Raw genomic sequence first — 14,770 nt, 5'->3', positions numbered from 1 at the left:
ATGACAGTATAATGAACAAGGTTGCATACTTCTGTCACATTTGTTTCATCACTCTGCCCAATAAGGTCAACAACAATGATGCCTGAAACCATGACATCCCAGAGTTATTTCTTTTCTGCTATAGATCTCTTGAGGCCCTCTTGAGGTGCTGAATATCAGATCTTGTTTTGCTGGGCCCAACATTTTCTTTACTATACAGCTATTAACTAAACAGATCACTGCCCTGTGCAAGTGAGAGGGTTGTATGCTTCCATGGCGCACACATAGCCCACACATAGCCCACATAGCATTAGCACAGTCTCTCTTTAATAGAAATTAGTGAGCTTGAAACTTGGCTGAACTATGGTGCAAAAATCATGGTATTTAATACTTTTCACAGTTCCTTCCTACAGAAGAAAATATACTCCTTTTTCAACACTTTCCCCTAATTGTCCAGCTTTTATCTCCGCCTGTCTTGTAGTGGTAGACAACATAAAGTGTCAACAGGACATCAAGCTAAGAAGCTAAGGCACATAGTGTATATTCTTCATGCAAAAGTTAAATTCATCCTGAAAGATTGTGGAATGTTACTTAACACACATAAGTAATTTGCCTATATAAGATTTTTCATATGAAAAATATAAAAAATAAGTTGAACACATGACATCCCTGTTGAAAATGAAGTAGAAAAAAATTAAGATGTGTGCATTTAATAAAAGATGAGTATTGAACCACTGTTGTCCCAGCAGAACTCATAAAAATAGGAGAAAAAATCAGAAATTAATTAGAAAATTCTGATGTTTTGTATGAGAACAAATAGATTCACTCCTACTACCACATACCTTCAAGTATAAGGAATATGAAATCTTGCCTAGAAATAATATGTTGGTCCTAGAGTGATATCTAAAGTCTTTGAGGTAACTAATGTCTAAGGGATTTTGTGAAATAAGAACAGTGTTGACTTGGAAACTTGTTTTACTTAACTAGTGACATAAAAGGGAAATTACACAAAAGCAAAGAGCTAACTGTAAGTAAAAATTCTTCTCATTGCTTGTCTCTCCTCATCATCAACCACAGAACTGTTATAAATTTAGCAAGTTAAAGAGGTAAATATACAGTATTAGGAGGCATTCACTCTTCTCGTACCTTCGTGATGTAAGGATTTATCTGCTGTTTATAAGTAATGATTTTTAAAGTTTTTAAGTCTGCTTAGGAAATATTCCCTTAGAAGACAAGTTACTTATAATACTAGTCCAAAGAGAGTGATATTTTGTTCCTGGGTTTCATTTTGGTGAAAAGCTGAATGCTTGTATCTGTTCTTACTGGCCAGAAACCTTGTAAGGCTTGTACACTGTTATCATGTATGCTCCACCTGGCTTTGCATGGACTCATTGTTAAGAAATTTAGTTGAAAGGTAAGTGGAACAGGCAGTTGCCTGTTGTGGCTGATTTTGGCATGTAGGAGGCATACTGTCTGATAGTGCCTGAAGAGATGGTGGTTTCCCCTAACTGGAGTGGCTCATGTCCACCTTTTGCCTGACCCCTCTGACAAAGTGATGATTCCTCACATAGCCCTGAGTGACAACTGGATAGCACTAATTTAAAGAACAAGCATTCAGAATTTCTATTTCGGTTTTTAGTATTCATAAATTGTGCTGTATTTTGAAATAATGATTCACACAAAACATTCAAACATTTCACAGGGTCAACATCTGGGACCACTGTTCGCTTTTACTCACAATGCTGCTACCTGTGCTGTTCCATGCTGTCTTGGCACCCTGTACCCACTCATATGTACATCTCTTTGCATCAGAGGTGCTTCCAGAACACAGTGACATTCAACATCCCACAGATGCACTCACCTTGTACAAGGACATGCTAGCCCGTAGCTCTTTAATGAAGTAAATCACTAATTTGAGAGTAAATACAAATGAGGATGGGACCTCACAGGTGTTAATCTGGTTGCTTACTCAGTTTCCCAATCTCTGAAGAACCATTTTGAAAACAGGAATTCCCTTCTTTACCAGGATTAACTGAAGAAAACTTCATACATGCACCTTGCTTGCTTGTGGGAGGTGTGAACTGGGAGCTCTTCTGCACGCCAGATGCTTTGTACAGCTCTGTGGGAGTTAAACATAATTAAGGATCCCTCTTAATTAACTACTGGAGGGTTTATGTAATTTTCAGGTGCTGGAGGGGAATTGGGGGGTCGCTGGGCGTGATTTCCTTGCACTCTCCAGGGTGCTGAATTCAGTGCACGACACTGAGTGGGTGATGGGATGGAATAAATGAAACCGTGCTTTCAACCTTCAAGCTGTTGCACTTTCCCTCTCTTGTCATTCCTGTAAGCTGAGGACAGCAGCAGGAACTGCAGCAGGGCAATACTATTGTGTATATACAGTACTCTTATTATTTCCAGACTGAAGACTGCATCCTTCAAACAAAGGCACTTTTTTTGTCAACAGATACTGTGCATCAATATCCTTCTCACCCTTCCCTTTGAGTTGAATCTTTGCCATGTTGCCCAGTGCTTTGGCATGGAACACTTAATAGCGTTATTTTACCTATGACTGCAGCCAGCACTTCTTCCCTTTTCTTTGCATTAAACAGCAGAGTTTGCCTGCATATGGTGGATAGTGAGGGTAACAGAAAAGATGAATGAAATAGAGTAAGCAAAAGGTGAAATATCATATAGGTGGTTTCAGTTTGGGATTGCTATATAGAATCATAGAATCACTATGTTGGAAAAGACCTCTTAGATCATTGACTCCAACCATTCCTATCTACCACATTCCAACCATGTCCCTGAGCACCTCGTCTACCCGTCCTTTAAATACCTCCAGGGATGGTGACTCAACCACCTCTCTGGGCAGCCTGATCCAGTGCCCAATGACCCATTCTGTGAAAAATATTTCTGTGAAAAATATGCTTGTTGCTGTTGTTTTATATTTTAAAAGAACTAGCTGTTTTTCCTGTCTTTATGCTCAAAATTTGCTGAACATCTTTTATACAAAACAGTCAAAACCAGAACTAGACAAAGACTTCAAAAATAAAATTTCAGTCAATATGCTTGCTATTTTGTTGACATTTTAAAAAGTGAAAAGGATGGATTTGGTGGGGATAGACAAACTGATCTGGAAATTGGTACTAGTTCCCCCTATATTGATCATGTGAATTAAATAATTAATATTTCCATCAGGTGAATAAAATTTGCTTGATTAGAGTCAGCACAACAACCATGTTTTAAACTATAAGATCTACCTTAGTTTATAGAAGAATGACACATTTTTCACATCACAGCTGACACTAATTTCACTAATTTCCTTGAAGAACTTGCATTATCTGTCCAGTAACACGTTTTATTTTCAGTTTGAATGGAGAGAAAAACATCTGCATAACTGAGAAAATCAGTCTTAATTTCTTACAGCAATTCCATCACATCAATGCAATTTATAGAATTGTTCAATACTATGCTGGGTCAAGCAGTCAGCCTTGTAGACTATATTAAAACTAAAGTAATGGAGTAGACCGAACATGCATAAAAGGCAAGTTAACGTTTCAGCTCCTCTCCCATCTCATAAAATATTGTAACATTTTTTACTTGACAAGTTTCTGGGAGTGAATGGAAGCCCAGTGTCACAATCTACTGGGGTTTTATGTGCCATCCTTCCAATATCATAATATACAAGTTGTAACAATCTTAGTTTATCTTTAGCAGGTCTTTGCAAATAACAGTATTCATGGTGCACATTAGATTGCAAAATGCTCTACAGACAACTGAACTACCTAAAGTATTTGCAGTACAGATATTACTCAATTTTCAATCTGCAGTTCAAAAATGAAAAGCGCAGGGAGCAGTGTTAATGTGAACCTGGGGTTCAAACCTACATTCGGCTCCAAGTTCCCTAGTTAATCACAGAAAGCTTTGGTTTGCACTCCATTGTAAGTCTATCGGCTCATCAGGTTCGAGAGCTCATGAAGTAAGCTAGGGTTGGCATTTTTCTTCTTACAGGTAAAGTAAGCACCACCAGTTCAATCCATGCAATGTGGTAAATTTGTGTCCCAAAATGATAGCTGCTAAGAAAGGATTCTGTAGCTAAACCAGAATGGTACAAGGCATTCAGCAGTGTCCAACTTTTAAGCACCTAATTCTGGAAGTGGAATTCAGAAACCTAAACTGGATGCTTAAGAGCAGTGTATGCAGAAAGCCTAGGTCCTGAGAATGGAGGAGTGTGGGAATATTTCTCAAGTCTCATCTGTTATTTACCATTCAACATATTTTCTAGCATTTATTTTCCATTTTATTTCTGTTTCTTGCATGATTGATTAACATTTTTTTTTCTAAAATACCACCCCTTGAGAAGGCAGTGATGGTGATATCAATGGAAAAATTTGTTTCTTTCTTGTGTTCAGGGTAGTCTGAGGAGTGTCTCCTTATCAAGAAGGCATTCAAATCTGCATCTTAAACCCAGACATTTCCCAGTGCCTCTCCATCTTGGCCTTTTGGTTATAAATTTTCATGCTTGCTGTGTCTGGTGCTAAATAAAGTGCTGCCAGCGTGGATAGATATGCTCTGAGCATGTGGGCTGCATCAGGCACATACAGATTAAACATGAGATGAGAAGTGAGCCCAGCCATAAAAGCCACACTTCTGTGTATATGCTGTTGCAGGGCGTTATATATGTATATAACTTTTCCAATTAAAAATTCAGCAATTAGACATTCCTGAAAACATGTATTTCCATTTCTCATAAGTCATAAATTATTTAGGTGAGTAATTGCCTTTCTAGACTTTCACCCAAAGATATGATATAATACATTTTAGGGAGCAGGAGGAGGAGGTGAAGGAATGAGTTCATGTCTTCCACAGTTAAGTCTAGTAAAATCTTAACAAGATTTTACTTCTTTGCAAGATTTATTTAACTTATCTCAAGAAATATGAGACAGATGCTCTGGGTTCTATTTCTGCATTGATTTCAAACTGACTGCTATTATGTTGCATTTCTAAGTTTGCAATAAAGCTAGGTACTAATTTTCCCTCAAATGTAATGGATTTTAAACCTTAAAATATCCAAGACAGTGATTGCTGAATTTTTTTTTTGATGCTTCTTCTCCCTACATACTTTACTCAGCCAGTTATTTAAAGCTTGAATAATTATACTCAAGAGAGATCAGAGGTGAGAACAAACAAATTTTCCATTTAGGAAATTACGATATGGAAAAGTTAATACAGCAGAGAAGGTATTAATTGATGTCTGAAGCATTTCAAGGAAGGAGCCTGAACAAAAATGTGGAGAAAGATTTCTATGGCCACTGTCAGATATTAGTCCTCCTCAATAGCTCACCTAAAGTACTGTCTGGAATACTGTATTCAGTTCTGTGTACAACGTGAACTGAAAGTCACAAGGTGCCCCAGGACAATGTTTTGAAGGGGTTGATTTTCAGAGAAGTAAAAACGCGAGACAGAACAGACTATATTTGTCAGAAGAAGAAAAGAACTAAGAACATTCGTTTTCAGTGGAAATAATACTGGTCAACTAAGAAAGTAACTTTCTGGGATAATTATTCCAAGGAATGAGAAGTCTCAGCCCCACAAGCAATTTACAATAAAAGTTGAACACCATGTACGATGGCAACATTCCCCCACTGCCAAAACAAATGGTGACATTGTTACTTCTGTTTCATTCTGAGCCACATGATTGTGGAAAAGTGATAAGCAACTCATGTTCACAATGCCGGTGTTTCGGACAATAGTCTGTTTTCTGTTACGCAAGGGAGAAAAAGAGAGACATGGTGGTACTCACTTTCTCCTTCCTGATTAGAAAGTTTAACAATAAAATGAGGACTTTGATGTTGGAATGGTTATGTCTGGGATTCTCTTCCTCCCAAGTTAGTAAAATAAATGAGCTGTAGTTCGGAAAGGCAACAACAATAGAGAATTACTATTTTCCATTACTTAATGCAGCATAATGAAGTGCTGCTTTTGGTTTCTCCAAAACTTTGATGGCAAAGTCCAAACAACTGAAGCTGCCTGTTTAGATTGACTCCTATGAAAGCCTATTGCAGAACCTTCTAGCTACAAGCAACACCTAATTTAGTTTCTTAAAAGATGTGCAGTAAGAAAGATCTCACTTTTAACCCATTGCAGTTAAGTGTATGCAGATAAGAAAAGGACATGGAGGGAAAGGAGGAAAATCTTCAGCAAAATTAAGCTGTTGCTTGTGATTGCTGGTTTTGACAACAGGAAGAAGCAGAAGTAATTCCTCTATGGAACTGTCAAAACTTTCTCTGCCTTTCCCAAGGGTAGCCATATAAGGCAGATAAAAGGGAGGGACCCTGCATTATTCAGGGTGGGGTTTGATAAATTGAGGGCAGAGTCAGGCAGTGGCTCCTCTCCCTCTCCCTCTCCCTCTCCTAGCACCCCTCTAGGGAGTCTGCTGTGTGGAGCTGAGTGAGCAGCAAAGAGGAAGAGTAGAAGGATGTGCAATAAGAGAAGGTAGGTACTGTTGTCCAGCTGGTTTCAGGTTTTTCTGTGGTTTATGTCTGTCTGTGTGGATCCCTTGTTTTGATTAAGCAGGCTAATGAATGTGTTTCAGGTTGCAGCTGCTATGTAGCCAACCTTTTTACAAGCACCTGCCTAGGTGGCCTAATATGCATATATATATAGTATCTCTAATATGAATAATACAGAGGGAATGTAGTTCTGATAGATGTTTCTTGTGTTCTTGTTGTAAATTCACTTGGACGAAAGGCTTTGTGTTTTAACTTTAATGTTTGGTCCCTGCAGCTTTTTGTTGGTAAGAGAAGTGATAAGAGAAAGGAAATATTTCCCTACCTGCTCTAGGACTAATGCAAAATGCATTGGTTCCCCCTTACTGTGACCAGTGTTAAGGAATTAGTGCATTGCAACAAGTCTACTAGTCCATGTGAATATTTTGTGGAGTAACTTGTAGGGCTTTGTTCAGATGAACTACAGTGGCAGGTCATCCACTACACAAGAGAATGTTTAAGCAACAGCAAAAAATGGGTGTGTGAGTCTCTTCTGACAGGGGAGAAGTCAGCTGTAAATCCTAGGCATGCGAGCATTACGTTGTGGATAACACAACATATTAAAACATGACATTAGAGACACAATTTTGACATTAACATAAGTAGTACTTTAAAGTTAAAGGTGCCTTTCATGACACTTTTAATATTTTCATTTTAATAATATTTTCATATTTTCATTTCAGCTAAGCATTTTAAATAAGCAAGTTTCTCATGACAGTGTGTAAGGAATAAGCCAGTTCAAAATGACATTTCAGAAAGACAGCTGCTCTCAGTCTCACAGAATGTGTAGTATTGCTGCTTGTATCTGTGTATTAACAGACATCTAAGTATGTCCCATGGAATATATATTGACCTATAAGATCCTTATTTTCTATTCTGCTTTCTCCAGGTACTAGCTTCAGAGTAGCAAAGCTAGAAGCAAATGTTAAATGACTAGAAGAAAATCAAGAATCAGGTTTTTGGTCTTTTCCCTTACAACAGCATTAACCTTTCAGTAACAGTTACTATTAATGACATCCTTTGTACATTTGAGAAAAAATATTCCTGGGTACCATGGACTGCAAAATGAGATCTCATGAGGTGACTGAAACAATTAATTCAAGTCTTGAAACTCTTTCTGTCATTGACACTCTACGTAAGATATCTTGCAATGTATACATTGAAGTTCAAAACCTCAGTCAGGTGTGTTTCAGGCAACAGGAAGTTTATGAATTCCAGGGAATTTTCACAGATCTACCACTAATTGGGACACTTTGGGAACTGCTCAGCTTAAAATAATATCACAGGATCAGCTTTGAGGACAGTTCTGCTGTTCTACAGCTGTTGCACTGTTTTAACAGTTTTAAGCCTCCTTCTTAGCAAATGTAACTTCAAATCCTAATATTCTACCTTCCTCCACAAATCTTAATCTCTTTTTTTTCACAGCCTCCTGTTACTTCTGGTATCTAGCACATGTCATTGTCTAATACATTTTTCTGATTTAATTTCAGAGGCTGTGAGTGACAGCAAGTGACAGGCTGACAGCTCATGCTTGTGGCGCAGAGAAGGTCCTTGATAACAGCAGAAAGTCATCAGCTGCTGGGGAACACCCGGGGCAAGGCAGGGAAGACATGCAATTCCTTCTTCATAATTTGAAATATTGATCAGGGTTAGCAATACCTGTGCATTGTTACAGAATGTCCTGTGATAGCAGTGAAGTTGTTGGACACCCAATATATAAACCATGTGAACAGATTCAATGCTCCACTTCCCAGCTTAGCAGTCCAAATGGAAATAGGAAATCTGCGGCATTGCTGAAAGTCAGAGGGAGCTTAAGTAATATGCAATATTCTTCTGTCGCACTGGATCCAGAAACCTTGGAGAACAATGGATCGGGGATTCCCCACAGCCCTGAGGAAGGCACAAAGGCTACAGCCTTGACAGCAAGTGGAGTCCGTAGGGCATGTACAACAAAGTGTTTCCATAGCCATTATTTAACTAAAACTAGTACACAAGGAGATGTCTACAACTTCCTGGAGAGGCCCAGCGGATGGAAGTGTTTTATCTATCATTTTACAGTGTAAGTACGTACATTTTTGCATAATCTATAGTGTGAGAACAATTTGAAGCAGTCCACTTAGCAAGAAATTGTAGTACTTGCTCTCAGATTGAACAGTTGAATTCCATTAAAAGCAATGGGAAACCCAGTTTCTCAAAGGATCAGCTGCTATAGCCATTACATTTCCAAAGGACAGCTTTGTATTCTTTGCTTGATAGCCGTACTAAAAGATGAATGTTGTATATTTGATATTTCTGAGGGAAAGTCCTGTGTGCTCATGGCAGTTTTTATTGCTATCTTAGCTGATTTACATTGTTTAGAAACTGCAGTTTTTAGCATGCAATGTGGAAGGCTTAGCTGTGATCAGGTAAGTCACATTTGTATAAATCTGTTTTACTCATTTTGAAATGCCGAATCAAGTAATTTGTTGGACAAAGATTTAACCATATCCTTACAAATTTGAATGAATTTACAGTCATAATCGTTTGAGTGCAACTTCAGCAAATTTTTTCATGTTACCATGTATACAGTGAACACAAGGAGGAAATTAAGGCTTCCATTTACTCATGTAAAACAGTGATTAATATATTAATACAGCTACTACTGTTTTGAGCTGGCTATGGTATCTGTTAAATTTGGCAAGACTTCAATTACTATTGTGAATGCCAATTGAAATGGCAAATTGTCATCTTAGCTGTAGAAAGGGTACAATTGTGCTTTCACTGAGGCAAGAAGAAATTTTACTTGCTATATTTAATGAAAACTGAGCAAGAAGTCCTTGATTTATTGTAAAATTGGCAGATGTAGCTCAGTGTAGAGTGTTGAAATTATTCTGTTTGCCTCAGACACATTGTTCTATGGCCTGACTGCATTTTGGAAAAAATTATCAGTTATGGCATTCAGGAACTGCTCAGAAAAAGATTTGGTAATTATAATAATGAATATTAATGCTTCTATTTGGCATAAAATAGATGGTCTTAATAATCTTTGCTTCCTTTCACCCCTCAAAATCACATATGGATTTTTTTAGAAGGATTTTTTGATTCATTTTGATTCATGATTTACTTTTTCAAAGTAAAAGGATAGAGCCCCTTTCAAGGACTACCCTTATAGAATACAGTAATTCCTAGGGCTTAAACAGATGTAGATTTAAATATGTGAAGACTCATGATTGAAGCCTGTTTGAGGTTAGAGCTTACTAATCTCGATAAAATGTATTTGTTTCATCTGCATTGCTTTTATCTAGGACTAAGGTTGACTTTAATATGTACTTATAGTCTGCAGTAGGCATTAAAATAAAATAAAATAAAATAAAGAAATGCAAATCTAAACACCACCACCACCATCCCCCCATACTATAAAATTGAAGAAATTATTGGTATTACTAACAAACAATTCTTTTCTTTTTTTTAAGAATACAGGGATTGGTAACTTAAATGAAAGAATGTGTAAATTGACCTCTTTTAAAAACTTTTTCTTTGAGATTGCTTGAAAGGAAACTTTTCAAACATAGTTTTGGCCAGCATTTTTTGTTAAGTATATTTATCCTAATATTTATCCCAATAACTATATGGTGTGTTCATTTATATCAGAAGTTTGGTTGGAAAGAACATATTATACAATACTAAGTATTATTGAAGTTAAACATTGTTAAAGTAATGTAGTGCTGGTCTAAAACAAAATTTTATAAAGAGAACAGCCTATAATTTATTTAAAAAAACCTTTCCCATGTTATATCTGTGGCTTTGGGGTGACTTATGTAGAGTTGATCTGATGATGGTGGTGAGTATTTTCATAACAAATCCAGTCTTCCAAGCATGTAGCTGGAGTTTTTGTAGCCTAGGGAAGCTGGATGTTCGGTGTCCTGTCATTGTCCTTTCATCCTTCAAATGCCACAAAGACCGCATCACTCAAACTTGTGGGAAGCTTCTATCCAAGAGGGACTGGATTCTGTTCTGATCTGGAGCCAATTCTGCTAGAAAGAACCTAACTTGCTGGGAAACAAGCAAAGTGAGGGAACAGCAAGTGCTCCAGGAGGTGACCTTCCTCTTGCATTATGAAATTACCAAGATAATCTCAGTTTTATGTAACATTTTTTGTATGCCTGATGCTTCAAGTTGCTTGCTTTCAAGGAAGTAAACTCATGCTTCTTAAAGAGCTTCATAGCGTATGTTAAAGGGAATTATTTTTGCCTAATTAAATCTGGAATTTGTGTTATTTTAGTAAAAATAGGCAAAAATCGTGGTTTCAAACTAAAACATTCGAAGACAGTGGGTTTGCTTTAGAATTCCCTCTCCCAATCCTGAAAACCTTCTCGCTTAGGTACTTTTTAGCTTCATTGGAAGTACTGTGAAGTACTTATCTCCTGAAATCCCCGAGAACAAGGCAGAAAATCCTGCTGATGAGTTAGAAAGAAATAAAGGTTTGAGAAACATCTGTGACATGCAGTAGTCACCAACAAGTTCTTGCAGAGCTAAGAGCTTCAGGGTATTGAATATGAATACATATTAGAATCCTCCTGTTTGCCGTATGGTCCTCTGTCCAGAAAAAGAAATGCATGCCTGGTTTTAATTTGATTTCTAAACTTAATTGTGCACTTGTTTAAATCACACCTACATGTCAAAATAAGCAGATTATACCTGAATATCTTATCTTTTGAATGAGTAGTACAACATGTATTGATGATGAGTTATGTATGGTAACGAAATTACTTGCAAATCCACACATTTAAATCATTTAATTGTAAATGGAGTCTTATTCGTGTGATGGGTTTAATTTTCTGAAACATATATAATTGCAACGGAAATGGCTCATTTATACTTTAGAATTTGGTTAAAATATTGTGCTCATGGATGTGTGAACTGAGTGGGGACAAGTGAAGCCAGACAGTTTTCGAGATATTAAGATTGACCCCATTTAGACACTAAGTAGTAACTTCATAAACCAAACCCAGAATCCAAACTATGTGCTCATAGTGCTAGAATGTAGTTGTGGTGGGGAATATTATACTGCCAAGCCTTTGCAGGCCACCTTGGATATAGCTAAAGGGTGGAGATGGGCTGTCTGGCTCTTCTGCTGTGTTTGTAGAGGCACAGAACCAAAATTTAGAAGGTGCAACTCAAGCCTATTGAAAGAAAAGGATCACTATATGTGCATCCATATGCACTCACACACAGAAGTAGTGACTGACAATAGAAGAACTGTATAGTTTCGCTTGTGTTTGGGTTGAGCAGGTAACTGCTTGCTGTCATACCTTAATTTGTTCTGAGTGTGAGTGATAGAGGCCACCGTGTGTCAGCCTAAGGTTGTGTCCTCATCACAGTGGAGCCCTGGGCTGCACAGCTGCACTGGCTCAAGTCCAGGAAAAAAAGAACAAAACACAACTAGATTTGCACTGAGGATAACTGACTGTATGTCTCAGCAAAAAATGTGGATCCATAGTACTTTTCCCTTCAGTTACACCCTGTTGTTTTTACTCACTGAAATCCAAGTTCCTTGTTCTGTCTTTTCTGTTTCTCTGGAGCATCCATCAACTTCTAGTTTTGGTGTTTTAAGCTGCTGTTGGCTGGGTACTAAATTTTTTAACTTAAAAGCTAGAAGCTGAAAGGGACCCTGTGTGGATAGCAGTTGGACTAGAAGCAAGGAAGCGGAACAAATGGCTACACTGAGTCTGGTAAAATGGGGACAGAAGAGAGCTTGAGAATAAAAGGCTTGAATGTATTGTTATAGAAACTGAGACTCGTGCCAGTGATGGTGAAACTAGAAGAAAAGCAGTATAAGACTGAGCTAATTCAAGAACATAGAGAAGCAAACATAAGCAGGAAGGACAAAGAAACAAGGACTAGCAGCTTTTGGAGACTAGAAGGCTGGATAGGCATAAGGAACTGGAGCTGCAGGACAACTGAAAATGGTCAGAAAGCTCAGAGACAGACACTGGGAGGAAGAAGGAATAGGAGATGACAGCTGGAAGCTAGGGGAAAGAAAGAGCATGGAATTTGTGACAGGAGAAGGGACCTTTCACCCATCGGCAACTAGTTTGAATCTCATCCAAGTCAATAGTGAAGAAGAAGTAATGACTGTGGGGAGATACAAAAGGAGCTGTTGGTCTCAGTCCAGTCCTTAGCGAACGGATGTCAGTGTCACTGCTGGAGTTAGCACAGCTGGAAGGCTTGCTGGCAGTCAGTAGAGAAACCACAGGCTGGTTGAAAAGGGAGGCAAGTCTAAAGCAAGAGGGAGGCCCATGAGAGGGATTCTTAGATTGTGTTCTCAGGCCTGCCACTTTCTTGTCGTGCAACACTGTGAAAATTTAAGTGAGAACTTGCAGCTGTTCCAGGTTACTTTGTGCTGGTTTGGCCACTTATTAAATGAGTGTTAGACCTTGTTCACATTTAAAAGTTTGACCAGTCTTTATATTCCGTAACTTCCCATGGAATGGGGTGAACTGATCTAATAGCCCATTGCCAACAGACCATTTCTAGTTATGTTCCCCTTATCTGCCTTATCCATTCAGCTCTAGTTATCCTTGGATGTCCTCGGATCGCTGAGCCAGTTCAGTTTATGAAGCCAGCAGAAACCTAGCCCAACAGGGAAAAGTAGATGGTGCTCTGTTAAGTTAGTAGTACACATGCAGCATCTTGGAGTACTATCCACTATTGTTCTCTTAGTGCTCCTAGTGGATCATAATATCCTGTTATATGTCATGTAAAATTGTATGAAATAATTGCAAAGTAACACTGCAAATCATTTGGCAAAAACTGCAGACCACCTGGTTTGACTGCAAAACATTTCACAAATGCAGGATTTGCCTAGCAACATAATCTGCTCTCCAGACAATCTTATGATTTATGGGGAAACAACTCCTCCAAATGGTAACTATTGCCCTAAATCTTTCCTAGAGGATGAGGCCTGTGTCTAACTGTCTGGGAAAGATAAGGAGAATACCTTCTCTAGAGTATGGTTTCACAAGAGCTGGTGTGGTAGTTTGCCAATACCAAAAGGATGAGGTTCCCTCTCTTACCCTCCCTTCTCTCCTGACCACACGTTGCTTCTGTATAACATGCTGGTTATAGTACTTGCTGTAGCCCTCCTGAGCTAAGTCAACTCACTGTAATGGCAGAAATATAGCTCAGCAAGAGAGTGAGTAGCTTTTGATACCTTAAGGAGTTAAAGCATGTCAACAAATGATTTGATGGTGCTGGAACCAGCACTAACCAGTTGGTCAAGACTGGGATGGGGTGAGGGAGAGCTTTCCTTTTTTTGCCACAAGAGAACTGTGGTGTTGGCTCAGTTGCATGCAAAACCATGCTCCAAGTGTACTTTGTTACCCCTCTTCTTCACAGAGGTGCACACATTTGTTCCTGGTAGCTTGTTGAAAAGAACTCATCTAAAGGATTACTGTTGAGTAACTTAAAAGTACATATTTCTTACAAAAATATAAACAATATTGATAATGTTGCTAGCTTGTAACTTTAGGAGGAAAGTACAAAGGATCAAGAACATATTTGTAAAATGGTGGCTGGCCAGCTAAGACTTCTTTCCTTTAGGAAAGATTCTATGTACTGAAGGCTTTGTCACCATGAAAAATAAAAAAAAAGAGAGTTCAGATTATAGGGACAAATTAAAAATAGCAGTTTTCTCCTATTATTGTTTCTCTTCAAACTTTGCTTTCTCAATTTTTTCACTTCCTTCAGCTTCATGTAAAACATACTGTAGTCTTGTTCTGTTAATGAAATTGAAGAAGGTAAGAGCTACTGCTAGCTAATAGTGGATTTTTTTATACAACTGCTACTGATATAGAGGGCATTAAAAGGCAAAAATATTAGGGTCTAGTGGTTTCTTTTCATGACTGTGGGACACCTGCTGCATATCTTCCAGTTCTTTGAGTGTAGCAGTTCTTATTAAGACTTAAATTTTGTTAAGTTAGCATAGTGTTCTCCTGCTTCTGTTTCTATCTGTAAATCGAGGCTATAGCCCATAATTTATAACTGTTTATCTCAAAGGGACCATCAAATTCCTATTTCTGTCTTTCCCACAATTATCTCTAGAATGCAAGCACATATTTTGCTTTTTATTATTACTTATTTATAAATTATTATTACTACTACTGGGTTCAGGGTGTTTCTTGCCAGCATAATAGTTATCTATTTGGATATTTTATACAGAAATTGAACTGACAATTTTTCTTAAATAGAACTGCAGTAGCTAC

At 38.0% G+C, this 14,770-nt stretch overlaps 1 protein-coding gene across 6 annotated transcripts in view; it reads left to right on the top strand.

Moving 5' to 3' along the window:
* The first annotated feature begins 6,380 nt into the window (after window positions 1-6,380).
* The window catches only part of LOC104066628 (potassium voltage-gated channel subfamily KQT member 1), a 488,485-nt gene continuing 480,095 nt past the window's right edge, over window positions 6,381-14,770 (top strand). For all 6 annotated transcript variants that reach the window (XM_054079175.1, XM_054079191.1, XM_054079196.1 and 3 more), the window contains exons 1-2: window positions 6,381-6,474; window positions 8,018-8,586. In XM_054079175.1, the coding sequence (XP_053935150.1) occupies window positions 8,204-8,586 (383 nt within the window). In that variant the 5' untranslated portion in view covers window positions 6,381-6,474; window positions 8,018-8,203. The remainder of the gene's footprint in view (window positions 6,475-8,017; window positions 8,587-14,770) is intronic.

The sequence above is a fragment of the Cuculus canorus genome, chromosome 1, assembly GCF_017976375.1.
Source record: "Cuculus canorus isolate bCucCan1 chromosome 1, bCucCan1.pri, whole genome shotgun sequence".
Taxonomy (NCBI): Eukaryota; Metazoa; Chordata; class Aves; order Cuculiformes; family Cuculidae; genus Cuculus; species Cuculus canorus.
The sequence above is the reverse complement of the archived record's forward strand: the minus strand, read 5'-3'. Positions and strand labels throughout refer to the sequence as shown.